The following is a 26,330-nucleotide window of genomic DNA, read 5'->3' as shown; positions in this document are numbered from 1 at the left end:
AACCAGCAAGGGCAGAAGGGCAAGGCGTGGTGCGAGCACAAAGTAATAAGGAGAAAGACGGCGACGACGAAGACGAGGACGACGATGGAGCCGAAAAAGGATGGATGAATTTGGTGCCCGCTGCGAGCGAGCGCGCCCACGCCCACGCACAACGCCAGGGGGGGCCCGGGCTCCTATCACGGTGGGCAATATAGGGGCCTGAGCACCCGCACCTGCGGCTCCCACCAGTTGCAGGCCGCACCGACATGAACGACCCCGGACCCCTGGCAAGATCCATGGATGGACGGATTGGATGCTGTCGGCGCGCCGGCCAGGGGTCCCGTCCGTCCCCCAATTGTAGGTTCCGATATTCCTGGGCCTGGCCTCCAGCAGCCGCAGTAGCAGCAGCAGCAGCAGCTGTAGCTTGCCCCTCCCCGCCCCGAGGTCGTCCAGCACCTAGGCGGGGATTGGACGCAGCGAGGAGCAAACCTGGACGAGCCCGCGAGTCCGGGCGCCCTAAACCCACAAAGGCCCCTGTGAAAGGCGCTACCCAGGGGCCGCGCCCAGGCACCTGGGAACGCCTGGCGCCACAAACGCGAACCTCCATGGAAGCGCCCGCCATCGCCCGTCCACCCCAACGGCGTCGTCGCGCCTTTGTGGCCGTCGTCTTCATTGTCTGTCTCATGGTGCCAGCGCTCGGTACACATCGCGTCACAGAACTCCATCACTCACTTACTCAAACACACCCATACGCCATCGACAATTCAGCTTCCTCTGCCCCCCTTTCAGCTTTTCGGAGGGACGGGTTCGTGAGATAATTTCCCTTGAACATTTCCTTTGCATTTACGTCGCAATGCGCGCCGCGCAACCGCCCATAAATTGCGACCGGCCGTCGCCAACCTGCGCCGAGTCGGCGAGACCGGGGCACGCTCCGCGCGGCGTCAGGCTCCCATTGTCGTCGCCTCGCCCAAAAGCGGGCCGAAACAGATCCTGGAGCTTTCGCGTCCGGGCCGAGCTTCAAGTCGCCAAGCACACACCTTTTCTTGTTCTTCTTCTCCGTAGACGCGAACGGGAACTGTCGCACATACCTACAGTACTACTTATCTACAAGTTTACGTACGTGCGTACGTACGTACGTGTCTGTACAGTACGTATGCGCCGGCGTCCACTGCCGCCTGCGCGGGGCGCCTGTCTTTTTTTTTAGGTTTGCCCCTCGACGCCCGGCTTCATCACCGGGCGGCGTTGTGTAATTATCTAGCATGTCACTGCCCGTGGTCCCCGGATGCCGTGAATGTCGCCAGCTACGCACTATGGAGTATCTTCCCATGTACATAATACACGACTGAGATCCATGGGGTATCGGCCCCCATCAAACCTTCAGACGAGGCAGCACGTGCGTCACCGTCGCACAAGGCTGGATGACAGGTCCTGGACGGCCCCAACCCCAACTCCCCCTCCACTCGGCCTCTTGAAACTCGAAACTTGACTCGGACGCCGACGTCACCCATCTCCATCAATGGGAGCTGTGGCCACCCCGCGAGGAGGTCAAAGCGGCATCCCGACTCGAGAGGGCTTCGTACTTGGTCTGCCGAGTGCCAGGTGGTTTGTATGCCCTCATGCCGGCTCATGGTTGTATGGAGTACGGCCTCGGTATCGATCACAACATCCATCACAGTGCAATGCTGCTGGCCCAGAGACACACGGACACTAGCCGCCTTTGTGGGTTTCTTAGCTGCCTCGCCCTTTCTCATGAAGAGCACAACTACATATACACATACACGTGCCTGGTCGCCGGCTCCACCGTGGCAGAAGCCACTACGGCCAACCTCATCTTTCTGCCCGACCCCATTCGCTACGATGATAGCTCGACGACTCACTATCCGATACTCACATGGCCCAGACATCCCGCGGCGTCTACTTTTAGTCGCACAGCCTGCTCGTGGCGCATGGCACCTGTCACTTCGGTCCTCGATTGCTCTAGAATGCTTCACCGGAGCCTCGTCACCAAAAAGTAGCCGAGTCCGGCCGTTTCGCAGCAAAAGCAAGCGTCCTGGGAAGAAAGAGAATCAACGTCATGTTCAGCTCTGCTGTCGTTTCAATCCGCTAATGCGCCCGCACGAGACGGGGCCGCAACATGGACCCCTATTCGCTAGGAATCCGTCGCCTGTTTGTCGACGGGCTCGTTGCCCAGGCCGGGAGTCACTTCTGGGCTATCTTCCTCGCCAATCGAAGAAGGCTCCTCCTCGAGTGTCCCGTCCAGCGCCGTCGGGATAAAGTCGGCTTCCTCGGAGCCAACCGCGTCATACCCGCGACCGCTGTTGCTGGCGGAGACTCCGAGCGGCGGGGTGCTTCCGTCGGCAATCTTTTGCTTCGTGTCCATGACAATCTTGTCTGCTTCGCTGACCTTGGACGCCGCAGCCGACTCGCCCGTTTCCTTGGAGCTCTGGCTCTGGGCCGCAGCTTCCTTATCAAAGCGAACAATCATACATGAGAGGTTGTCAGTGCTGAAGCGGCTAAGCGCGTGGTCGACCAGCAGTTTTGAGGCCGCGTTAGGATCCTGTACATTTCGGACCAGGTCGACTGCTTCCTGATCGCTACAAACGTCCCAGAGCTAGAGGCAGTCAGCGCATGGCCAGCACGGGAGCAAAGGGCCGGGACTTACGCCATCGCACGCGATGATGATGAACTCGTCGAGATCGGGTTGGATGACCGTCTCCGTGGTGTAGGGGTGGCCGGTGACGAGATCCTTCATATAGGCGTCGCCAAGGGCTCGCGTTACAGCCAGGACACCGTTGACTCGATTGTTGAGAATCAAACCGCCAGCGTTTGCAATTCTCCTGCCCTCGTTCTCGTCGCTTCCCTTGTGGTCGTAAGAGAGTCGGAGGGCACGACCGCCACGACACAGTATGATGCGGGCGTCGCCGACGTTGGCCGTGTACAGGACGCGTTGCCGGCTTGCCGAGCCCTTTAACCTTGCCTGGGCAGCATCCGCGGAAGGCTTCGTGTCGACCTCCGTGACGGTGGTGGTGACCTCCTTTTCCTTTTCCGACAGTGCCTGTTCGTTAGCCTTGGCCGCCTTGGCCGCCGCCTTAGCTGCGGCAGCGGCAGCAGCCGGAGCGATCGGGACAGAGCCGGTGACCGATCGGTCGCTTGGCACGCGGTCCTCCCAGCGCAAGACGGCGATAGCTGCCGTGCAGCCGCTATTTTTCAGGGGGAGCTTCTCAAGCTGTGCATCGACGGCTGTGAATGTCTGGTCCAAGAGTTCCGGGATCGCAACATTCGGGTTCTTGCGTATCATTTCCTCGAGGATGATGTGCAGTTTCTTCCCGCACCAGTCAGCAGCGAAGGTTCCGGCATGTCCGTCGAAGATGGCAAAATAGCCGTTGTCTGACTGCACAATTTCTCGCTCGGCTGTCTCGGTGGCGTCCTTTTCCGACTTGGCTCCCTTGTCGCCAGGCTCCGTCGAGGGGTCAGGAGTATCGAGAAAGTTGTAGAGAAAGGCATGCGTGTCCTCCATGGTGCGCCGGCATTTCTTGTTTCTGTCCTCCCAAACACCGACGCGGAACGTGGATTTCGGGCCCGGAACCGACTCGCCTGCAGAGTTATTGTGCTGACCTTGGGGAACAGCCAGAGCGGGATCCTGCTTGCCAAGCTTTTGTAGCGGCGTCTGGGCGCTGAGGTCCGAGTTACCACGGCCACCCTGACCGAAACTCAAGGAGTTCTTGGCCGAGGCGAGTAGACTGCTGGCTTTGCTTCCAACGCCACTACTCCTGCGCTTCTTGTCTGTGTTGGCGCCATTGTCGTTCCGGCCGGGCGGGCTTCCATTGCCGCTACGCTTCTCTCCGCTAGCAGCCTGGTCCGTCGTCTTGATGGGGGTTGCGGCGCTGGAGCCGGGGCTCGAGTCCGGGGAGGGCGACTTGCCCTCACCCTTGGTGTCGCTCTCGGTTTTTGATCCTGAAGAATTGGAGCCGCCGCCAAACATCCTATTCAGCAGGCTTCCTCCAGACGAGGAGAGACTGCGACGCTTGTTGCCTGCCAGCTTGTGGTTGGGAGCGTGACACCGCTGAGTCGAAGCCGAGCTGTCGGTATGGCGCTAGATCAGGTACAGGCTGACCACTATCCAGGTAGGCTGGAGACGACGGGCGATCAGGCGTTGCAGATCGTAAGGCGCAACGCGAGAGCTGGGCGCTTAGTTAGAGACAGGCAAAACGCGCTGGGGAGTATCGTGCCGGGCGTGTCGTCGTAGTTGCAGTCGATGGGGTCGGCCGGGACGAATTACACACCTATCGGAGCTACAAGACTGGACGTGCGCTCGGATCCTGCTGCTGAGAATGAAGGTCAGTCACCAGCGCTCAGATCTCAAGGGTACAGTGGTGGTAGAGCATGACAGAGGACAGGGCAAAGGATGGGCGAGCCTAGATGCCTTGGTAGAGGCAAGGGCAGATAACGAAGTAGGTACGTGGTATGAAAGCCCGGCAGAAAGGCAGGTAAATCGGGGCAGCTCAGACACTTGCTTGCTGGGCCGGCCCGCTGCGCAACGGCACAATCAACGTCGAGCTCAGGCGAGGCTGCGAGCGATGAATCACCACGGGAGACGTGGCGCGCCTTGCAGCCACCACGACTGGGGCCCAGTGCAACGCGGCCACAGCTACACGCGGACGGCGAGATGCACAATCGCGGATGAGAACCGGCAGCAGGAGGGGGTGTGATTGCAAGACACGTACCTTAGCCGAGGCGAAGCTGGCGAGTCGTTGGTCCGGTGGGGGAGCCGTTCGGTGATGGTAGGGGAACGTCGAGATGCGCTGCGCTGGGGCCGTGGCCTGGACCGCGTCGTTGAGATCAGCGCCGCTGATAGAGAGCAGCGTCCGCGATGGCTGTGGTGGGCGAATCGGCCGGCTCGACGGAGGCAGCGGGTGGTGTTGAAGGCGACGACGGGAGCTGGTCAGATGGAGGGGGCTGACCGTTGCAGAAGGCAAGTGGTATGGGATGGGCGCGGAGGCGGCTGCGTATGTCGTTGACGGAGGTCGGGTTCTAGCGCCGCTCGAATGCAGGAGAACCTTGGGGACGGATGGAGGGGGTCTTGGAGGGGGGAGGGGGGAGGCGACTCTCAATAGACGGGAACTTGGCTTCGGAGCTGTTGGGGGCCCCGGGGGGCGGCAACGCGCTCCAGCGGCAGCGGGGAGCACAGCAGAGCACAGCAGAGCACAGCACCTCACTGGGCGGGCGGACGGGCTGACCGAGCACAATCGCCCGCCCAGGCGGGCTGATGGCGGGGGAGAGCGCCACCTCTGGGTCCACGGATTGGCAGACCGACCGACTGACGTCTGCGACGGGCAAGACGGGCAAGACGGGGCCAGTGCGGCGGCTCGCGGTGGCTGGTGGGGCCACCCCTCTCCCGGTGACAACGGGGGGAGCTTCAAGGTTCCAGTGGAGGTTGGTGGTCGCTGATTACTGAGGTGAGGTGAGGTGGGCGGTGCCGCTGCCGGGCTGGCGCCTCTGACAGCACTCGATCCATTCATGTCCGCGTCCTCCACGGTTTCATTTGGTACAGTACGGAGTCCATAGCAAGCGGCAGGAACAACCCAGACAGGCTGCAATGCGATGTGACAAGGCCCGGAGAACGCATTTCTATTCACATTGCTCCGCCGCAGACCAACCCAACCAAGTCAACATGTTGTTTGCTCCTCGCATACGCGACCCTTGCACAGGAAGAGAGGGCCACCCAGGGAGGGCTCTGCCCGCCCGCCTTACGCCGAGACCCCGCTAACAAAGCCAAAGGGCGTTGCTCCCGTCCTCGATTTACATCATTCTGTCTTCAGCGCGCCTCCCATACCACAGCAAAATCAAAGCAAATCAGCCCACCAAACCTATCATGTACATTGCCGTGCATTGTTGCAAAAAGACCTCGGGTAACTCGCACACGGTCAATGTTGCACCCAAGAGCGAGCCACCTGGCAAAGGGACGAAAGGCCACGCACGCAACTCGCGGGAGTTGCGGATGCCCGTCGTCAGAGCTAGTCTCTACCCCGGGATCTCTAGTAGTACGACTAAGGCATGTCTGTCAGTGCCAGGGTGCGTGTGTGTCTGCCTGTCTGTGACAACAACCATAGCCCGATTGTTACTCCGAACTCCGGGCTTGACGAGCCTGCTTGTCCAGCGCCAGCCCATGCATTCACTCTGCCGGTCATTGTCGCCAGCGAAGTAGCCTCGCACTCACAAGCATAGGCTTACACCGTCCCTTTCCCTTTCCGTCCGATATGCCCGAGCTGTTGGAACAGTGAGGCGACGCCGTGGTGGGGAGACTGAGGTCACCTGGTCTGCAGCGGTTGAGCTAATTAAGGCGGGGACGCCGGGACCGATCCGCTTCTGGACGATCTTCGACAACGACGCGCCCCAGAGTCATTGTGATGAGAAGAAGCACGAGAACAGGGCGAGTCCCAATGAGCCTGGCATGTTGTGATTCGGGTATGTTTGTTTCTGTACAGCGACCCAACGGCTCGTCTCGTATATGCGAGGCTGTGACAAGGCGTCCGCGACCCCATGGTGTGTGCTCATTCCACATTGACGTATTATCGCAACCGCTATGAACACTGTCGAACAAAACATGAACCAGAACAGAAGACAAAAAAAACATGCCACTGCGCCAATCTCGGGGCAGGGCGTGCATGGGCGGTGGTGCCCGCGCCCTTCCCGTCTAGCCAACACCGAGACAAATCAGCACAGCCCGAGTGTGCGTCGGGGAAGATGCAGAGTCTGTAACGCCAGGGGCATCCGCAGCAGCGTGCGTGCAGGCGCGCGAGGCCCGTACGTGGCGGCACTGCTCCCGTGCAACGCAAGTACGTGGACCTTCATCCTTCGGTGTCATTTCTTCAGGCTGTCGAACCGAGCCTGGAGGTCGTCGTCGACCGGATCGCCGCCGCCGCCGCCGCCAGCCCCAACCGCTTGTGCAACCTTGCCCTCGGTGACAGCCGAATTGCCCAGTGCCGTAGGCGTCTCGCCCAGCTGTGATGCAAGAGTTAGTTCCCACGAGGTCGGCGAGACAGGTTGCCCAAAGGAAACTCACTGCTTGGTTGAAGTCGATGCCAATCTCCTCCAGGACCTGATCGACGACCTCGTCCCCTTCCTCCTCTACGCCAACGTCCATGGCGTCGTCCACTGCATCGTCCATCATCTCCTGTCTCTGCTCCATGATGTCGTTCTCCCGCTCGAATTCCATTGCAATCCGTTGCAGCTGGGGTAAATTCATTGACTTGTTCATGCTGCCGAGTGCCATGGTCGCGCCCTTCATGGCCTGCATCATCTGCTCGTTCGTCCGATATGTCTGCATTGCGACAAGCATCCTCGTTAGCCTCGATCGGCGGCGTTATTGGCCGAAACGGCCCGTCTTCTTCAGCACAGTCGTACCTGCAGTCGCAGCGAAATCTTCTGGAGCTGACTTCGCATGGCAAAGAACTTCTCAATGTACCGCCGTGTGCGTACGAGATCCTTTGCTTGGATCTTGCACGCGCCCATCTGCCCGTTCTTGGCGCTCGTCTTGATCTGTTGGATAAGCGTCTTCTCCTGCTTCTCGAGCTTAACGCGCGTTTGGTCGAGTTCCCGGATCGCCTTATCGAGCATGCGCTGGTTCTTGCGCAGACGCTCCGCGGGCGTCATGCGCTTGCCAAAAGCCCATTCTAGGATCTGTAGTCGCAGAGCGGGTAGGTTAGTCGTCGCACCGGGATCGCATCAGCCAGGACGGGGCGCCGTACGTTCATCTTGCTCTCTGCCGTGCGCGGGTGGTCTTGGGTGTGCCAGAAGGCGGCGACGTGAAGGGACTCGTTTCGACGGCGGTGTTGATGAGGCAGAAGCAGACTGCGGCGATGACGCGGAGGGGCGCGAGGATGCAATCCGTCTGCCTGGCTGATGGCAGCCAAGGATGATGTCCAGGACGGGCCCTACGTAACCGCGGGTCGCGGCTCGACCAGCCAGTTGCACGTCGGCGGGAAGCCCAACCGCAGGCGGTACATGCGCGGTGGCCCGCACCCCCCCCTTGGGCTGGCAGAACTGCGTGGTGGCCACGGGCGGACGGTGCCTCTCAGTGCAAGACTGCAGGTACCCCCACTGAAACCAAGCTGCTTCCCAGGCCGTGCAGGCGTCATTCAGTGACAGCAGGTGGAGGGGCAGGGGCGACATGCCCGCAGACGCCCGCCGCGGCGTCGGCCTCCCGAGCTTCTGCCGCCTGGTGCGGCCAATGAACGCGTTTCCGCAAGCTTCCGGGCGCTGCACCCAAGCGTTCTGCAGCGACCAAACATTTCTGCTGGCCGCCACCCCCCATCGTGCCATCATCACTCCTTCATTCATTTGTTTGTCCTGCATCGGAGAGAGGTGCCCTTTCGCCCACCTCTCATCTCCCTAGCCACGTCTTCTCGATCATGCCGCTCTGGCGACGCTGTTCGAGATGAGCCAGGACTACTTTTCCCCCAAGGGCAAATCCCCCGCTCGCCCCGACTCCGACACCGATGCGCCCAAGGATGCCGCCTCGCCACCCTCCGCGGTCCCCGGCTACATGACCGTTGGCAACGGCTCTACCTCTGAACACGCGGCGCGTCTTCAGAGCCTACTCGACGCGGATTCTGGCTACGGCGGGAGCGTGACTGGCGAGGACCATCACCACACAACCGCGCCGGCTGCGTCGGGCCACACTTGGGACATGGCGATGCATCACGACCGACCCCAGTCTGGCGCGCTGCATCAGATGTGGTACAACTCGCAGCGCGCGACACTCGGCCGCTCCATCAACAAGGTTCTGGAGCTCCTGGAACATTTGCAAGAGATGAACGCGTCCTGGCCGGCGCACTACCCCTCTGTCCAACGAGCCGACACCTCTTCGTCTTCCGAGCGGCCCTCGTCCCGCCCCGGCCTCAACCATGCGCACTCGATGATGGGCGACGGACCGGCCGCATCCGCTACGGCAGACCCCCCTCCGGTCCTGCGACGATCCATGACTTCGCTGGAGAACGCTTCAGCCGAGTCTAGTCGAGCCGCCGAGAACCGGAGCATCCCCGAGCCACGGCTTGTGTCGCCTCAGATCGCCCAAGAATTTTCCATTTTGAAGCTCGACTTGAAGTTGGGCGCACTACACCAGGCCGAACTGGTTCACTCGTTGGAGAAGGGCTCCATTGCGTCGCTTCTAGACGGCAAAATCAGCTCGAGCATCAAGCATCTGCTTTCGCTCCGGGAGCGTATCGAAGACACCTCCAGCAAGGTCCTCATCACGGGCGACCTGAATGCCGGTAAATCCACCTTCTGCAATGCGCTCCTGCGACGCAAGGTGCTTCCCGAGGACCAGCAGCCCTGCACTGCCATATTTTGCGAGGTGCTAGATGCGAGAGAAAACGCCAATATCGAGGAAGTTCATGCCGTCCACAAGGACGCCACGTACAGCAGGAACGACGAGTCTACCTACGATGTGTTTAGCCTGAACGAGTTGGAAAAGATTGTGACGGATAACGAGACGTATACCCAGTGCAAGGTATACGTCAAGGATGTGCGGACGATCGACGAGTCGTTGTTGAACAACGGCGTCGTGGACATTGCGCTCATCGATGCACCCGGCCTCAACTCGGACACGACAAAGACGACAGCCATCTTTGCGCGCCAGGAAGAGATCGACGTGGTTGTCTTTGTCGTTTCGGCGGCGAACCACTTTACCCAGTCCGCCAAGGAGTTCATTTGGGCGGCTGCTGCGGAGAAGGCGTACATCTTCATCGTCGTCAATGGCTATGACACCATCAAGGACAAGGATCGGTGTCAAAAACTGATTCTCGATCAGGTGGCCGGCCTCAGCCCGCGCACGCACAAGGAGTCATCTGAGCTTGTGCACTTCGTCTCGAGCAATGCCATCCCGGCGGGGCCGTCTCCCCCGGGTGGTCCCGGCGGAAGTGGTGGTGCAAGCGGCAGCTCCAGTGGTGGTGGTGACGACCCGGGAGACGACGGTGGCAAGGGTAAAGGCAAGGATATGGACAAGGTCCGGGACTTCGAGGCTCTGGAACAGTCCTTGCGCCGATTTGTCCTCGAGAAGCGGGCTCGGTCCAAGCTGGCGCCCGCAAGGACGTACCTGCTGAACATCCTTAACGACGTCAACACCTTGGCGACAGTCAACCAAGAAGTCGCTCAGTCAGAAATGGAGCGAGTCACACGGGAACTCAAGGAGCTTGAACCTCAACTCGAGTCCAGCCGCAAGGCCAGGTCGGAAGTGGGCGAACAGATCGACCACAACATCGAAGATACGTGCAAGGAGGTTTACGACCACACGCGCGCCGAGCTGAACCAGGCTATTGGCCAGGCTGGGAGGACCAACTACGACGTTCCCTATCCAGGCTTCCTAGGCGCATTCCAGTACGCCGAGGATCTGAAGGAAGCAATGCTTTCTCACATCGGCGACGCGGTCACGAATTGCGAGGAGCACGCGAGATCCAGAACTGTCAAGGGAGTCAACGCAATCAAGCAGCTTGGCCTTCTCCACGTTGGAGATGAGTTTCAGAACCTGCAGTTCCGCCCGGACGTCATGTTCCGCCGCAAGCGTGACGCGCTCGCCCGTCAAGTCGACATTCACACCGAGCTGTGGGACTTTGTCGACTGGTCGACTCTTTTGCAGCGCCAGGAGAAGTTTGCGGGAACAGGCATGGCTCTCACAGTTGCCGGTGCTGTTGTGCCGCGAATGATTGGGATGAATACCTGGATGGACCAGGCACTGACAGCCACGCGCGTCTTGAGCAACGACAACCTGCGGCAACTCATTCTGCCCGGGATTGTCATAGCCGGTATGTTGAATCGAACTCTCTACCCCTTGAGCTCCAACTAACATGGTTTGCCTACATAGCCGTTGCTGCGTCCGCCTACATTCTTCAGCAGATTCCCAACTCATTGCCACCCCGTTTGGCTACCAAGATCTCTACTCAGCTCGAAGAGCTCGATTACGTGCACGCCAACTCGTCACGAATCTCCTCCTCGGTGCGCAAGGTCCTGCGCTTCCCGGCTGACAACCTCCGAGTTGGGCTGGATCAGAGCGTCAAGGACCTGGGCACCCGGCGGGATGAGACGGTCAAGGTCAAGGCCGAGAGCGAGCGCGCAAGCAAATTCTTCCGAACCCTCGTCGGCGAGAGCGAGGTGCAGCGCAGCATGGTCGAGGGCGTCGACCTGGACACACCGCCCCCCGGCATGCACTGAATGACGAGTTTTTGATTCACGAACACGACGTTGACGGCGTTTTTGGAGAGAAAGAGAGAGAAAGATGGGGCAGCTTTGCGATTGCCCTTCGTATACATTCGGATGGGCCGAGACGACGGACCCCGTTCTGCACGAAACTTAGACTTGATGGAAAAGCTCTCCCCTCTGTTGTGGGCTTTGCTTTGCTCCTTCTTTTGTAATAGCATAGCTTGCTGAGCAGCAGTCTGAAGCATGCGCGCCCTTTGCGTCACCCCTACCTTGGCATACAAGAAATATACCCGTTGTCCTTGTCATGCTTGCTACGAAGGTGCCTGTCTGTCTCTATGTGATTTATTATAAGCCCGGGCCGTCTACGCCGTCAAGGTGCCAAAGGGTCCGCACAGCACCGATGGTATGCTATGCTCAAGTCCACATGATGTCCCGCAGCCTCTGCTTCTCGGCCTCGCCGCCAAAGATGGAGTCTATGGCCTGCCGCGCGAGGGCACATATCTGGCCGCGGTCGAGATCGAAGTGCTGCGCGACGAGGCGGTACTCGTTGGAAAGGGGGCTGCCGAAGACGCCCACGTCGTCGGTCTGTTCGCTTCCCGCGTCAGCACATGCCTATTCTCTTGCGACCTTGCGTATTCCGGGGGTCTCTATCGTCTTGTTTCGACGCGCCCCCGGTAGCTCGACCTCATATGGAGTTCGCTCAAGGGGGGAAGAGGGAAAAGGGGGAAAGGCTTCTGTCCAACTCACCCCGAGGGACAGCCGCGGGCCGTCGACGCCGCGCCAGTGGCCAAAGTGATGGCCCTCGAAGCCGCCGCGCACCATGCCCGCCTGCACGTTGCAGCTCAGGCACAGCTCGAGGCACAGCCCGCGCCGGGCAATCTCCCGCCGCGCCTCCTCGTCCTCCCAGATGACGTGGCCCAGCCGCCCAGGCCGCCAATCCAGCAAGACGTCCAGCTCGGCGCGCGACCCGCTGGCCTCCGCCTCGGCGAAATGCACCGTCAGGCCCAGCCCGTGGGGGGCCCGCGCCGCCGCGCCGAGAACGGGCGTGAAGACGGCGACTTGTCCGTCGGGGCGCGCGGTCGGGTCGCCGCAGAGGTCGAGGGCGACGATGCGTGCGCCGGCGTTGGATCCGTCGTCGTCGGGAGGCGCTTCGGAGCGCAGCCGCGCCGCCAGCGCGAGGATCGACTCCGCGGTCGCGAGGTCGTGCCGCCTGTCGACCGACAGGATGAGGCGCACGTGCATGGCGTCCCCGTGGAGGGCCTCCCACGCGCGCATGGCGTCGAGCAGCAGCCGGACGTACGCCTCGGCGGAGATCCGGGCCGTGGCGCGCGGCGTGGTGCGCAGCTCGAGGTAGACGACGCCGTCGGCGAGGAAGTCGTCGAGGACGGTCGTGATGGCGTGGCGGATCGACTCCTCGTCCGTCAGGAGGTTGTAGATGTAGCTGCTGAAGAGCGGGAAGAAGCTGCGCGCCGGAGGTTCCCCGTCCGAAGCGTCAGCGTCATGACATGGGGTTCCGTAGGTTGCCCGGAGATGAGGGTGCGGGGAGCGGATGGCCTACGTTTTGAGATCGTAATCGTGCTTGCCGTCTGGCATGACGATCAGCGGGTCCTCGAGGTCAGTCTCCCCGGCGGCCTTCTTCCGGAGCCATATCTCGTGCAGCGTGCGTCTTGACACGCTGCCCGTGATGTGGGCGTGAAGCTGGAGTGAGAGATGTCATGGTCAGTGTCAGGTCTAATGCGGAGTTGTCACCAGAACAAGGGCCAATGTAGCTTTGAAAACCGTTCGGGACGCGGGGTACTTGCCTCAATCTTGGGCAGGGCTATGTAGTCCATTGCATCCTCTTGAGACCCCATGGCGACTTGAGCTGAAGGAGAGGATGTCAGCTGTAAGTCGTGGTACTGAGGCACTTCTCGATCGTCGGTCAGCAACCCCACCTCTGGACTACCCTACATCGAATGCGATGATCGTCGCGCAACGTTCGTCCACGGGTATGGCTCGGTGCTGCGTCTACAACACACGTACGTAACAGGTCCTACCGTTTGTTAAAGGGCGTAGATCGGGCTTGGCCTCGAAACATTGTAACTCAGCGCGTCCTCACGATCGATGTCATTCAACACGCCACGCACGTAGCCACACCAGTCTCAGACTGAGTCTACTATGCAATCCATGAGAACCAGAGTCTAATATAGCTTGACAAATTACACGTGAACCCATCTGCAGTGGAGATGTTATTGCTGCAGTTGCACCCTGATTCTGCATGATGCCCCGGCGTTATTGTCCGTATGCTCCTCCGTGTGCATGCTCACCTGCCTTCAAACCCCCATGAATGTCGTCCACGAAGATGACGGTACGGTCTCGCCCATGCCGCCCCTCATGCTATTGTACAGTTGGAACCTAGAAAAGGTCCCATAATACCACATCATACATACTGATGTCACATGTCGTCGCCCATGTCGAGCCGCTCCGTTTACAGAGCAGGCTTGGCGGCGTTGTCACCCAGCGCAGCGCCGACCCTCTCAGCGGTGCCCTGCTCAGACCCGGCCGTCAGCAGCTCGCTGCCCTGCTGGCGCATGTTGTACTCCTGCTCCATGGCGGTGAGCTGCTGGTCCTCGGCGAAGGAGAGCGCGAAGGGGACGCCGAAGAAGAGGGCAGACGTGGTGATGACCCAGGCGCCCTTGCCGCTGAAGGACAGGACGCTCCACGCCTTGCTGGAGATGTTGCTGACGTGGCCGGACACCCAGCCTCTCGTGGTAGGGGGGATGATGTCGCGCAGGGCGTATAGCCGCTCGGCGAGCGTCTCGTTTGTGGGGTCATAGTCGGACTCGTTGGAGATTTCGGAATCTGCAGGCTGCGGTTAGATCACTATCTCATTGCGCGGACGCAGGCGCCGTTTGCACGCGATGGACATCGGTTGCAAGGGGAACGAACCAGTGTCGGTGAAGTCCTCCTCGTCGACATCAGGGCCGGCCTGGTTGGACTGGAAGTGCTCGTCCTCGACTTCGGTGAGGGTGACCATTTTGGCGGATTATGAGAGAAGAGGCGTATGAGATGATATTAGACGCGCCAAGTGAGGGTGTCTCGCTGGCGGATGGACGAGAATCAGACGGTCGTTCGGCTGTCGTCCAAGGGGTTGCGCCGCTGGAGGATGGGCAAACGGGCGGCGGACGAGGTATTTGCAAATGTCCTGCCGGTTGAGGATGGGAGGTATAGGATGGCCCGGGAGCTCAAGGTGGAACCTGCGCGAGGATGCGATGCGTGGTCGTTACCGGATGGTTGGATGCTTCGGCAAGCTGCGTCACGACAGAGCACCTTGGAAATTTTTCGGCCGGCCTGCACTCTGGGATGTCGTTCGGCTTGGGCTGGCGCCGGCCGCGGTGGCGGTTTAGCCGAAGAAAACGCGGGCCATCGCGTCACGTGCCACCTTGGCCGGCCATATCCGTCCTCCAGACTTCAGCATGGCAGCTCCAGATGCCCATACGGGGTCCGCCCAGTCGCGAGACAGGTCTTGCCTACAAATGTGAAGCGAACGGTTCGCATCATCTATTTCCGTCGCTTGTTCGCAACTCTTGGCCGGGAGGCTGAGTTCACATTTTCAAGTGAGAGATGGAAGATTGCGACTTGCGTCAAGGCCTGGTCCCGTGACATGCGCCAGTCAGAGCTTGGCCATCAAGGGAAGGGAAGGCGCTGGGCGTGGAGCTGGGATCTGGTCACGGGACCTCCCCAGAAACTCACGATAGATCCATCGAGACCGCCAAGTAGCCGGCGAGTACAGTACAGTGGTACTTTGCACGTTTTTTTGACATCGGGGAAGCATTCCGCTGAGACGACCGGGCCCCAAAGGTTGACGCACGCCCCCTGGCTGGCCCCTAGCGGGCTCTCCCTACTTTCGTCTTCGGTGAGCAGGAACGCAAAGTACTAGGCAGGTGGTTGATGAGTCGTCGTCGCAAGCGTCAGGACTGCAGGTCACGGGGCCAGTGCCTCAACCGAACTAACCGAGGAATGGGCCATAGCTCGCGGGAACGGCCACGGCGGGCGGTGCGGCCGTGCCTGACGACGGGAAGAGGCTCCGGCAAACAAACGAAACGAGCAAGTGCCTTGACTTCGTTACCCCAGCAAGGGGGGACGAAAGAGCCGTGCGGCGCAGCATCGTGACGGGGTACTATCAGGCTGGCTGCCTCTCATCATTCATCCCTGAGGCCTGACGCATGCAGCAGTCTGTGCCTGTGCCTTAGTATGCCGTCCCCCAGGTGCTCGCTCGTCTAAACAGATTCGCCCACCTCGGCGAGGGGCAAAGCACCGTGCAGCAACGGCGGTTGTCGCGAATCTGGGCCGGACACCTGGCGGCACGACGGCCGCCCACCGCATCGTGTCCGCACCTGAACTGCACAGTAACGCGTACATACTGTAGCTGCTCCATAGCGCATCGCATCATCGCATCACATCACACGACAACACGATGGTGAATCACGGACCCCTCCCCCGTTGCCGCGACAGGCGCAAGTTGTGGAAGAGCGCGTGCGCGCGCAAACACCCAACGGAATGAGGTGCTTTTGCGAATGCTGGGCCGACTGGAGCCATTGTACGTAAGAGGGCATTGGGAGGCCGGACGCGGCGGGCAGGGCAACCAAACAAAGGGAGGGAAGTGATGATGAAGCCCCTTGGAAGCATCGTGACCTGTCGGCCGGCCAAAAAGGGGCCACCGGGGGGGAGGGGTGCGGCGGCTGGGGGAGGGAGGAACAAAGTGCGGATGCGGAAACGCTACTAGTTCTCAACCCCAGGATGAGGCGGGTACTGCACTGTACATGGAAGCAAAATGCTGTTCCCATGTCAGGCTTGTCGCGGGGAGTGAGAGCCATCGAAGGCATGGAACACTCTGGCAACAAGTGCGATTTCTGCCGTCCTCGTGATGCACTGCCGGCGCCAGCTCCCCTTTTTTCTTCGGGGCCCGGGCTTCGCGGGGGGGAGCTTTGGGCGGACACGGCGGGTTCAAGGTTGGCGGGCGGCCTGCATGCCAGGGCTGGGGTGGGTTTGGCTGGCGCGCGATTAAGTAATTGGGGGTGGGGCGGCCTTGCACGATGCACGCCGCGTTGGTTTCCAGCGTGCGTCCGTCCAGCTAGCAACGCCGTATGGGCCTGGGGACAGAACTCCGGTGGGGCTGCTCGCCGGCTCGAACAATACCGGACAGGTACCTGGCAGCGCACAGCGGGCGATGTGCAGGTTGGCGCGTGTACAAGCGCTATACCTTTGATGGGGCCCGGGCCCTCCCTCATGGACCTCACACCTCCAACCCCAGACTCCTCCCAGGCGTACGTACGTGCCTTGTGCGGGAGGCAGCTCACGGCAGCTAAAGGGTAATGAGGCGAGAAGACGAGGCCACGAGAACCGTTTGCTCCTCGTCGCCTGCGCCGGGGAAAAGGGACAATGGCTGCCCGAGAGCGAGAGGGGTGCGACGCGGGCGCGGGGGACTTGCCAATCGGGCAGTCCCGTGGCCGTGCCCATCAGCACGATCCCGTCTCAGCTGCATGCTGAGCAAATCAACGAGCTGCCCAGACATACATTCATGCCATGCCGTCTCTTGCGAGGCGGTTGCCGCTCATCGATAAGGCGCGTTGTGTGCTTCTTCGCGCGCCCATCCATGCCTCAAAGTGCATCGTACAGGCCCAGTTGCTCGTCCTTGCATGGGTATCGACTGGCCGTGGCTGCGTGGTTTATCATCCCGGACACCGGCATCAAGCCTGCACATACACCCCAAGTACGTAGGTACGGCGTTGTACAAGATCCAAGGTTACTTGTACCGTGAGTTTGCTGCAGCCGCTTGCCGCAGACGCATGGACGTGTCTGCATCGTTTTGCGCGCACAGGCTGCGCCCGCAAATCCCGCCCCCCCGGGCCCGGCTCTCCTCTCTGGGCGCTCTGCGTTGCGCATGACTTGACTCTGCAGGCTCATCATCATCAGCATCATCCCACGCCCGGCGCCATCATCCTTGCACCTTTGCGGCGTCGCCTCGTAACCGGCACGTCGAAAGGGGGCTTTCCAACGAAAAAGACGAGAAAGTTGGGCACGCCATGCGCAAACGATTGGCTCCCGTCCAGTAACCCGGGGGTAATGGAAACCGCGGGCTGAGAAACCTGGGGGTAATAGAAACGCCAGTAACAGCCGGAATGGGGCCATCAGACCTGTCTGGAGGGGGTCGCCTGGGGGACACTTGCAACTCGGAGCTGCCGGCCGACGGCCGTGGTGGGGCCTGCGCGTCCGTCTCTTGACGCCTTGGGGCGCGACTCGGGCAGTGGAAGCCTCCCTGTGGTGCCCCCGACGGAGCCCGGAGGTGGAGCCCGCCCCTCCCCCGAACCCTGGGAGGTGGTGATGAGCCTTTGCCTGCGCCGTTGGGACTCACTGGATCCCCCGTTACGAAGAGGTTGGCGATCCGACCCAGAGGCTGGCGCCATGGGGTGTCGTAGGTCTTCCATTCGATGTCATTGTGGTGCGTCGCGCGGCCGGTGAGATGGCGTCAGCAGCGACAGCGGTCGCGACGACGACGACAACAACAACACAAGCATCAGCAAGAAGCCGGCGGCCGCCTCCATATCCATGCGGCATCCGGCGTCCGGTGGCTCCGACGGTGGCTTGTCGACCTTGCAAGGTGATCCAGCCCCGGCGTCCGCGCCGCCCGCCGCCGACACGCATCCACCCCCGCGCTCGTCCTGCAGCGTGGCTCGGACGGGCGAGACGCACACCGGTCACGGTCTGTGACCGAGAGAGCCAGGGAGCTGATACACGCCTTCGCCGCGTATCTCTACCATCGCGGCCTGCTCGCGGCGCGACTCGTCAAGGTATCGCGACCGCCAGGAGACGCCGTGGGCAAAGGGCGGTGGGCAAGTGACCAAGCCCATTGTGACGAGTCCCCCCGGGTCGCGCAGCGGCAAATACTCATGTTTGTTCGTGCTTTGTAGCCGGGCCCCCGTCAACGTCGTCAACATGTAGCCGGCGGGTAGCCAATGCGCGCGCGGCTTATAATCGCAAACAAGACAGCCCGATGCAGCACGCATGCAGGGAGGTTCCACGGGCCTCGTCCAAAGCATGGGCGGATGACATGCATCCCCCGGTTGCGTGTAAGTGCCCAGGAAGGGAACGTGACCCCCGGAGCTGGTCATCCACACGTCCTCCCAACAGCGCAGTGCGTGCAACGGGTTTGCCCGTTTGAGGAGCTCGAAGAGCGTTCTGGGCATCGCCGCACATTTCGTCTGGCAAGTCTGGTTGCATGCAGCGTGCTCGCCAGACGCCTGCCCCATTGGCCTGGCCTCACCACGACGGCGGTACGGCTCATTGCGACACCATCGTGACTATCAAGCAGAACAGGTGCAATGGCTGCTTCGTGTTATTTTTGGGCGCTGCGTCGGTTCCATAATACCACTGACGATCGCCGGGGAGTTAATTCGCGGCAACGCGTGCGTCGTCGAGTGCATTAAAACCGCAGTACGATTCAAATATCCCTCGGATCGTGTTGCCGAGACGGCCTGCCAGCGGTACGCCGATGCTCCCAGCAACGGTCCGAAACGCACGGCAGCAGGGCGCAGACGGCACGGCTGACGGTGCTCGGGACGCCCCACGGCGTGAGTCGTCGATTGGCCGGGCCGGCGCCTTATCTGCGTTGCCATGTCTGCAACTGTCTCTGCTGCGGCCGCGTGAGCTCTCACGAGGGTTGTGGATGACGGCGTCAGCTCCTATCAAAGGGATGGGAGACTCTGGGGATTCCGGGGGAGGGCGCGCGCCAGGATCGACCGGAAAAGCTGGGGGACGGGGGAGCAGCCGCAGACGGCTTCGCAGACGACGACGGGGCCACGGCGCAGGGCAAAAAATCTCTGATCAGTCTGCTGATGCACTCGCAGGTCCAGCACAGGCCAGCCGTCAAACCCACGATTTCCAGGGGGGGTGTGGATGAGACGGGGCCCCGATCAGGCTAGCATCGACCCCAATGCTGCGGCAGCGAGGCCCAGGTCCCAGAGGGTGGTGGATGCGGGCGCGAGAGAAGCACCAAGGAACATGCCAGGAAAACTCTGCAGAGCCTCGAATAGCCGTGCCATCGTCAACGGCGGAAACTGGCGCGCGTCGAGGTGTGTCTGCGTCGCCGCGTGTGTGTGGTGCGGGCGGCCGTCGTTCGCGGGGCACCAGCCCAGGTTCAACTTGACAACTTGCAGCCTGGTGGGGTGCGATGGGTGCCTCCCGCCTATCCACGGTGCCAGGATGGCCCTGAAGCGAGCAACGTGGGCGCAGGATCCGGCGAACTGCTCGCTGTAGAACACCTACCTACCTGTGGCCGCCCCTCCCCGCCGCTGCAGGTGCCGCGGGCAGCAGGCCGGGGCTTCTGAAAACCTCTGCCAGCCACACCCCCAACCCCCAAAATGCACCCTGGGCGACTCGTGCCTGGCCACCTGAGCGAGCCACGCGCGGGCGCCTGGGCCACACCTGCTTCCCCCTTGGGCCTAGTGCCAAGGCGGTATTTGGTAATACGCTGGGGCTTTCTGGGGCAAAGACGCAATTCGGCTGAGGTCGTGATCACGATCCGTGGATCGTTGGGGATCAGGATACTGTACAGGATACTGTACCTGGCCCCGGGTACCGCAGGTATCGAGAACCTCTGCCCGCGGCCCCCCGCTTGACGTCGTTGTCCTGGCATTGCCGTCCTGTCTCGGGGTGTACTGGGTTGCCAGCGGCAGTGCAAAAGCAACCGTTTCGAGCGGTCAAGGCGAGCAAGTCGCGGCGAGGTGTCGTTGATAAGAAGAGACGAAAAACTGTGGGTTCGGTGCAGTCCCGATTCTTCTAGGCGGCGTCCAGGCTTCTGCGAGGCAGACGGGATCCATTGATACCGGCCGTGTCGTTGGGCCAGCGTGTCGGGTACCTCGTACCTGGGCCCGTGCTGATGGGATGCCCGTGTGAGGTGTGTGGGAAGCGGAAAATATTGCTCCATTGCACCAAGCAAGACACGAACAGCACCGCACTTCGGTACGAGAATAGCGGCAGGCGCAGGCGCAGCCCAAAGCCACTTGCGGGTGGCCACTTTGCCGTTGCCCCGGGCTTGGCTGCGGCGCGCTGACAGGGAACCTGGAACTCAACCTACTGGAAGCTGCTGCTGCAGCGGGCTGCCTTGGCCCAGTCCGGTACCGTACGGTACCTCTGCCCGTCTGCAGAACCCGCGTGCAGGACGAGGTACAGTACCGGACATGTACTGTGCCACCCGAGAAGGGGTGGGCTGGGACTTTCATCCCGCTGAAAGCCCATGGCAGGATGCCCGGGCACTCGATGGGGGGCGTGCGGGTGGTCTGGCCCACCTCCACCCTCCCACTCGTCCGTCGCCTCACCTGGCCCACGCCCTCCCCACGAGGGGCGGCAGGTACGGCCAGAGTACCTGCGACGCGAGCCGGTCCAGCGCCTGGTACCTCGCCGTACAGCCCGCCTTCCTGGCGCGGCGGAGAGGGAGACGTGGAGGGATGATCTTTTTTTGGAGGGGCATGATGCGAAACGACGTGGGCAAGAACGGCGGCAGTCTTCGCCTCACCAGAGGCGGAGGTACTTAAGGGTAGCGTCGCCGTGTCATAGCTCGTCCCGTGAAGTGGCCCTCGAACTCGTTGACCTTTGACATCCATCCTCCCTCCTCCCTCCCCGAGACCCAGCCATTGCCGTCTCGTCATTGTCAATTGGTGTTTGTTCGCATCATTACATTGCATCTGCTACGCCAAGCCAGCTGTTGCTGCTGCACTCCCCTGCCCTCATCTCGCCTGTTGTTGCGCGGCTTCAAGATCCAACAAGCACTGCACGCACAGGTTGCTTTGCTTGCCCGGTCCAGGTACGTCAGCTGAGCCCCAGTCTCCCTCCCAGTCGCCGTGAGCCGCAGGGCCTTGCGTCTCGCTGTTGTGCCGTGCGTGCCCCTCGGGTGCCCCTCCAGCTGAGCCGGGCTATTTCCACCCATGGATGACGCTCCAGTGAGCTCAGCGCTGGATTCGCGCTCCCGGCGCGGCCGACGGGCGGCGGCGAGGCGTGGCAGCTGGGCGGCGCAGGCCCCTCAACAATAGACGAGCTTCATCGCTGACAGTGCCAGTGTCACAGACACCCGTCCTCGCAATCTCAGACATCAAGCCGCGTGTTTTTTTGCCGTCGCATCTCGTCGGTTGAGCCTCGCGTGCCACACCACACCTGCACGGCGTCGAGAAACCGAATTTGCCCCGCCACGACCCGTGCCCCGCCAACTCGGCTGCCACATTCCGAGTTGCATTGCAGCGATCGCCCCCCGACCTGCATCCGGATAGCCCACCCTGTACGTCAGCGCGTCTCCACGACAAGCTGGCGCAACCACTTCTGTGATTTTGACTGAAGAGCGGTTGAACGTCGCGCTACGGCACGGACGGATCATCTCAGCTGCAGCTGGATCAAAGGTACGTGGAATTGGCTTGTCACTGTGTCATGTGGCCTCGTCTTGTGTCCGTCCTGGGGTGGCACGGCCCTGAGCCCCCGCGGTAGGGGCATCGTCTCTACCGTGCCCCCGGCACCCGGCCATCCCGGGGAGCCGGACTCGAGATGACGGCTGCTTTTTCCGGCCCTGGCTGGTTGGTCACGGGATCACTTCGCTCGCATGCCCCTGTGCCCCTTGTTGGGCTGGCTGCGCCTCGATTGCCATTCGTTGGCGCGGGAAGGCCGCCTCTGCCGTCCAACTTACACGAGGTCGGCCCGGGCTGTGCGCCGTACCTGGCAGTTCGTCCCGTGCCTCTCGATTCGAATGCTATATAAGAATCTGGCAGAGCCCGGAACATTCTGTTCATATGGGTGTCATGTCTGAGAGTTCTTGCAAAATACCCTCCTCGCCCACCGGCCATCTTTTCTGGACAACATCACTGCGCCAATGAAGGCAAAGACGGCTAACATGTCGCCTCCTACCAGGTTCCCCGATTACGTTGATCCTCTCCGCAAGAAAAAACGACCCAAAATGGCGACATCTCTCCCAAAGCTCAAGGCTCTGGCCAATGTCCAGTCCGAGGAGTCTAGCCGCGGACCTTCACCGCAGCCCACCCACTTCAGCGTGCCCTTGATGTCCAATACCAACGGCAATGGCAACCGCATCCTCCGGTCAGCCACTGTCGGCTATGTCGCCCCAGAATTCACCGGAAAGCTGGAGCAGATGAAGGCTGGTAAGTGGCCCCTACCAGGTCGTGCTCCCAGTTTGTAGAGTATGCCCCCTAACGCTATGTCGCTGCAGTCAAGGACATCATCGTTCAGGCTGGATGGATCCCTGAGTCCCTCGTTGAGGAGCAGATTCGCTGGTTCTACGAGCAGCTTGGCATCGACGATGTCTACTTCCGCATCGAGACCCCCGATGTCATCGCTAGCCAGATCACCTCGCTCTACGCTGCCAAGGTGGCTGCCTATTCGAGAGAGGACAAGCGGGAAGAGATCCGCCTGGACATGGAGGCCAACGACCACGCCATCTACATCGACACCAGCGAGCCTGGAAAGGGCCACGTTGCCGGCCCCAGATATGAGTCGCGCCTCGAGGCCAAGTACCTCGACCACCAGGGCAGGACCAAGTACCGCGTGGAGACGTTCCGTTCCCCAGCCGTCATTGGCGCCAGCCCCAACTCCAAGGCTACTCTGCGCTGCTATTTCGTCTACCAGTGCCAGTTCAAGCAGAGCGTCGAGGCCACGGACCCCAAGGAGACCAACATTGAGCTCATCTCGGACAGTGGCTTCTGGCAGAAGGCCACGGACAACACCAAGCAGATCTACCAGGAGATCATCGAGCTGGCTGTCAACCGGGCTGGACCCGTCATCGAGGTCTTCGACATCGAAGGCGTCGCAGAGAAGCGTCTTGTTCTCGCTTTCCGGACACGCACCGCCCGCGGCATGTTCTCCGCCCTTAGTGACCTGTACCACTACTACGGCGTTACCAGTTCCAGGAAGTACGTGGAGCAGTTCTCTAACGGCATTACCGTCATGAGTATCTACCTCCGACCGGCCACCCACCTGGACGGATACTTCCCGCCTCTCGACGAGTCGATCCACCAGATCACCAAGGAGATTTCTCTCCTGTACTGCCTCCCCCAGAACAAGTTCCACAACCTCTTTGCCGTTGGCGACCTGAGTCTCCAGGAGGCCGTGTACGCTCACTCGGCATGGGTCTTCGTGCAGCACTTCCTCAACCGGTTGGGCCCCGAGTACGCGTCGCTGTCGGAGATTCTGAGCATCACCGACACCGCTCAGGCTGCCTTGCTCTCCAAGCTTAAGAGGCGTCTCCGGACGGAGACCTTTACTCCGGACTACATTCTGGAGATTATCCAGAGCTATCCCGGCCTCGTGAGGTCACTCTACGCCTCCTTTGCCAGCATTCATCTCAGCAACGGAACCGACGAGCAGATCCTCGCCCCTACGCCCAAGGTGGAGGTCCTGTCTGACGACAAGCTCAAGGAGACCATCTCTAAGACCGTCTCCAACGAGCACGACGAGATGGTCATGACCGCGTTCCGCGTCTTCAACAACGCCATCCTCAAGACCAACTACTTCACTCCTACCAAGGTTGCTCTCAGCTTCCGCCTGGACCCCTCCTTCCTGCCGGAAGTCGAGTACCCCAGGCGCCTTTATGGCATGTTCCTTGTCATCGGTGCCGAGTCGAGGGGCTTCCACCTGCGCTTCCGGGATGTTTCTCGCGGAGGTATTCGCATCGTCAAGTCTCGCAGCAAGGAGGCATATGGCATCAATGCCCGAAATCTCTTTGACGAGAACTACGGCCTGGCCAGCACCCAGCAGCGCAAGAACAAGGACATTCCCGAAGGTGGCTCCAAGGGTGTCATCCTGCTGGACCCCAAGCAGCAGGACAAGGCTCAGGAGGCCTTTGAGAAGTACATTGACAGTATCCTCGACCTCCTCCTGCCGGCTGCCAGCCCGGGCATCAAGAACAAGCTCGTGGACCTTTACGGCAAGGAGGAGATTATTTTCATGGGCCCTGACGAGAACACGGCCGACCTGGTCGACTGGGCTACCGAGCACGCCCGTGCCCGTGGAGCCCCGTGGTGGAAGTCGTTCTTCACCGGCAAGTCGCAGAAGCTCGGCGGCATTCCCCACGACAAGTACGGCATGACCACGCTGTCAGTCCGCGAGTACGTCAAGGGTATCTACAGGAAGCTCGACCTCGACCCTTCCAAGGTCCGCAAGATGCAGACTGGTGGCCCTGACGGTGACCTGGGCAGCAACGAGATTCTTCTCGGCAACGAAAAGTGGACTGCCATTGTCGACGGTTCCGGTGTCCTGGCCGACCCCAACGGCTTGGACAAGGAGGAGCTGCTCCGTCTGGCCAAGAAGCGCGCCATGATCAGCGAGTACGACATGAGCAAGGTGTCCAAGGACGGGTACCGCGTCCTCTGCGAGGAGAACAACGTCACTCTTCCTAACGGTGAAGTCGTGACGAACGGCACGTCGTTCCGCAACACCTACCACCTGCGGGACACTGGCATGACGGATGCCTTTGTTCCTTGTGGTGGCCGCCCCGAGTCGATTGACCTCATCTCGGTCAACAGACTCATCAAGGATGGCAAGACGACCATCCCGTACATTGTCGAAGGCGCCAACCTGTTCATCACCCAGGACGCGAAGCTTCGTCTCGAGGCTGCTGGCTGCATCCTGTACAAGGATGCCTCGGCGAACAAGGGCGGTGTCACGTCCTCGTCGCTTGAGGTCCTGGCTTCGCTGTCCTTTGATGACGCGGGCTTTGTCGAGAACATGTGCGTCGACGCCAAGACGGGCCAGCCGCCTCAGTTCTACAACGACTACGTCCGTGAGGTGCAGGCCAAGATCCGCGAGAACGCCCGTCTGGAGTTTGAGGCCATCTGGCGAGAGCACGAGGCCACGGGCACTGCGCGATCCATCCTGTCGGACAAGCTCTCCATCGCCATCACGGATCTTGACGAGGAGCTTCAGAAGTCTGACCTGTGGACCAACCCCAAGATCCGCCGCGCCGTGCTGCAAGATGCCCTCCCCTCTCTTCTGCAGCAGAAGATTGGCCTCGACACGATCATTGAGCGCGTGCCTGAGAACTACCTGCGCAGCATCTTCGGCAGCTACCTTGCCAGCCGGTTCGTCTACGAGTTTGGTAGCGAGCCGAGCCAGTTTGCCTTCTTTGACTTGTGAGTTGCCCCGCCTTGCCCCGAATTGTCTTGTCCCAGTTGACTGACCTGTCTGCAGCATGTCGAAGCGCATGGCCAAGATCACGGGCCAGCCCAACGGAGCCGAGCAGGTTCGCAGGATGTCTGTGAGCGGCGGTGTTGATCTGTAGAGGAGACGATGATTGGTGCAGATTTTGTCATGCTTTTCTCCAGCAGCAAAGCATGTGGTCTCGATTGTCGGACACGGCAACATGGCCCCGACGATTGGTTGTTTGTTTTTACTGCGTCGATTACGACTGGCACTTTGTTTCAAAAAGCATGGCAGCCGGGAGGCTGATAGCATTGTCTTTGGGTTTGGGGGATCGACTGGGTTGGATCACGGCATGGGGCGCTGGCTCACGAAGAAACCAGTCGCAGAAACAGAAAAAGCACCGCAAAGACGGACTAGACTAAGAAAGACGACTGGCATACGACTAGACACTTTCGACTACTAATAGCATCATCATAATGACCTGATCACACGATGTCGTGCCTTGATTGTGAAAGGGCCGTTGCCATGCTCTGTGCTTCGTACCCAGCCGGACAAGGCCGACATGGGACGTGCTCGATAATTTACTTGCATCAAAGTGATGAAGGGGTGAGTGGGCCCCCGATATGGCTGTCGACGGTTGTTCGGCACTTGCAAGCGGCGTCTGGAGCGGGACGCAATCACAGCGCCGTGCCTTGCAAGGGCAGCATGATGAGTGAGCAAACAAGACGAATGATGGATGGCCGCGGAGGTTGTTGGTCCGGCCCGCGACGCCGACGGGGAGCAACAGAAAAAAACCTTGAAAGGCCAGAAGCAGCAGAAGCAGTAACGTTGGAAGGGGCAGCTGGCCGGTTGGGCTGTTGGGCGCCCAGAGCGGCGGACGAGCGGGGGCCCCAAGTGGCCACGGCCCCGAAACCCAGACATGCATCCACAACATGCATGCCGTACATGTACTCATCGTGTGTGCATGTGGGATGGGAGGGACA

General features: G+C 60.9%; 6 protein-coding genes across 6 annotated transcripts; 2 read left to right on the top strand and 4 right to left on the bottom strand.

The window, feature by feature from the left end:
- Positions 1-2,128: 2,128 nt before the first annotated feature.
- On the bottom strand, positions 2,129-3,961 carry PLICBS_005766 (protein phosphatase 2C 1; the record flags this gene model as incomplete). Its single annotated transcript, XM_018319470.2, has 2 exons — positions 2,129-2,590; positions 2,642-3,961. 2 exons carry the CDS (start codon positions 3,959-3,961, stop codon positions 2,129-2,131), a joined length of 1,782 nt encoding a protein of 593 aa, XP_018181944.2.
- Positions 3,962-6,840: 2,879 nt separating this feature from the next.
- PLICBS_005765 (ESCRT-III subunit protein did4) lies at positions 6,841-7,733 on the bottom strand (the record flags this gene model as incomplete). Its single annotated transcript, XM_018319468.2, has 4 exons — positions 6,841-6,981; positions 7,043-7,300; positions 7,384-7,659; positions 7,728-7,733. 4 exons carry the CDS (start codon positions 7,731-7,733, stop codon positions 6,841-6,843), a joined length of 681 nt encoding a protein of 226 aa, XP_018181942.2.
- A 683-nt stretch (positions 7,734-8,416) lies between these two features.
- On the top strand, positions 8,417-11,187 carry PLICBS_005764 (mitofusin; the record flags this gene model as incomplete). The annotated part of the gene is made up of 2 exons (XM_018319467.2): positions 8,417-10,781; positions 10,841-11,187. 2 exons carry the CDS (start codon positions 8,417-8,419, stop codon positions 11,185-11,187), a joined length of 2,712 nt encoding a protein of 903 aa, XP_018181941.2.
- A 402-nt stretch (positions 11,188-11,589) lies between these two features.
- Positions 11,590-13,028, bottom strand: PLICBS_005763 (uncharacterized protein; the record flags this gene model as incomplete). The annotated part of the gene is made up of 4 exons (XM_018319466.2): positions 11,590-11,760; positions 11,923-12,637; positions 12,734-12,850; positions 12,955-13,028. The coding sequence occupies 4 exons, from the start codon at positions 13,026-13,028 to the stop codon at positions 11,590-11,592; spliced, it is 1,077 nt and encodes a 358-aa protein (XP_018181940.2).
- Positions 13,029-13,642: 614 nt separating this feature from the next.
- PLICBS_005762 (mitochondrial import receptor protein) lies at positions 13,643-14,191 on the bottom strand (the record flags this gene model as incomplete). Its single annotated transcript, XM_065600798.1, has 2 exons — positions 13,643-14,016; positions 14,104-14,191. The coding sequence occupies 2 exons, from the start codon at positions 14,189-14,191 to the stop codon at positions 13,643-13,645; spliced, it is 462 nt and encodes a 153-aa protein (XP_065456870.1).
- A 7,959-nt stretch (positions 14,192-22,150) lies between these two features.
- Positions 22,151-25,486, top strand: PLICBS_005761 (NAD-dependent glutamate dehydrogenase; the record flags this gene model as incomplete). The annotated part of the gene is made up of 3 exons (XM_018319464.2): positions 22,151-22,352; positions 22,421-25,337; positions 25,396-25,486. The coding sequence occupies 3 exons, from the start codon at positions 22,151-22,153 to the stop codon at positions 25,484-25,486; spliced, it is 3,210 nt and encodes a 1,069-aa protein (XP_018181938.1).
- Positions 25,487-26,330: the final 844 nt, after the last annotated feature.

The sequence above is a fragment of the Purpureocillium lilacinum genome (genome assembly GCF_023168085.1).
Source record: "Purpureocillium lilacinum CBS 284.36 DNA, scaffold_4, whole genome shotgun sequence".
Lineage (NCBI taxonomy): Eukaryota > Fungi > Ascomycota > Sordariomycetes > Hypocreales > Ophiocordycipitaceae > Purpureocillium > Purpureocillium lilacinum.
The sequence above is the reverse complement of the archived record's forward strand: the minus strand, read 5'-3'. Positions and strand labels throughout refer to the sequence as shown.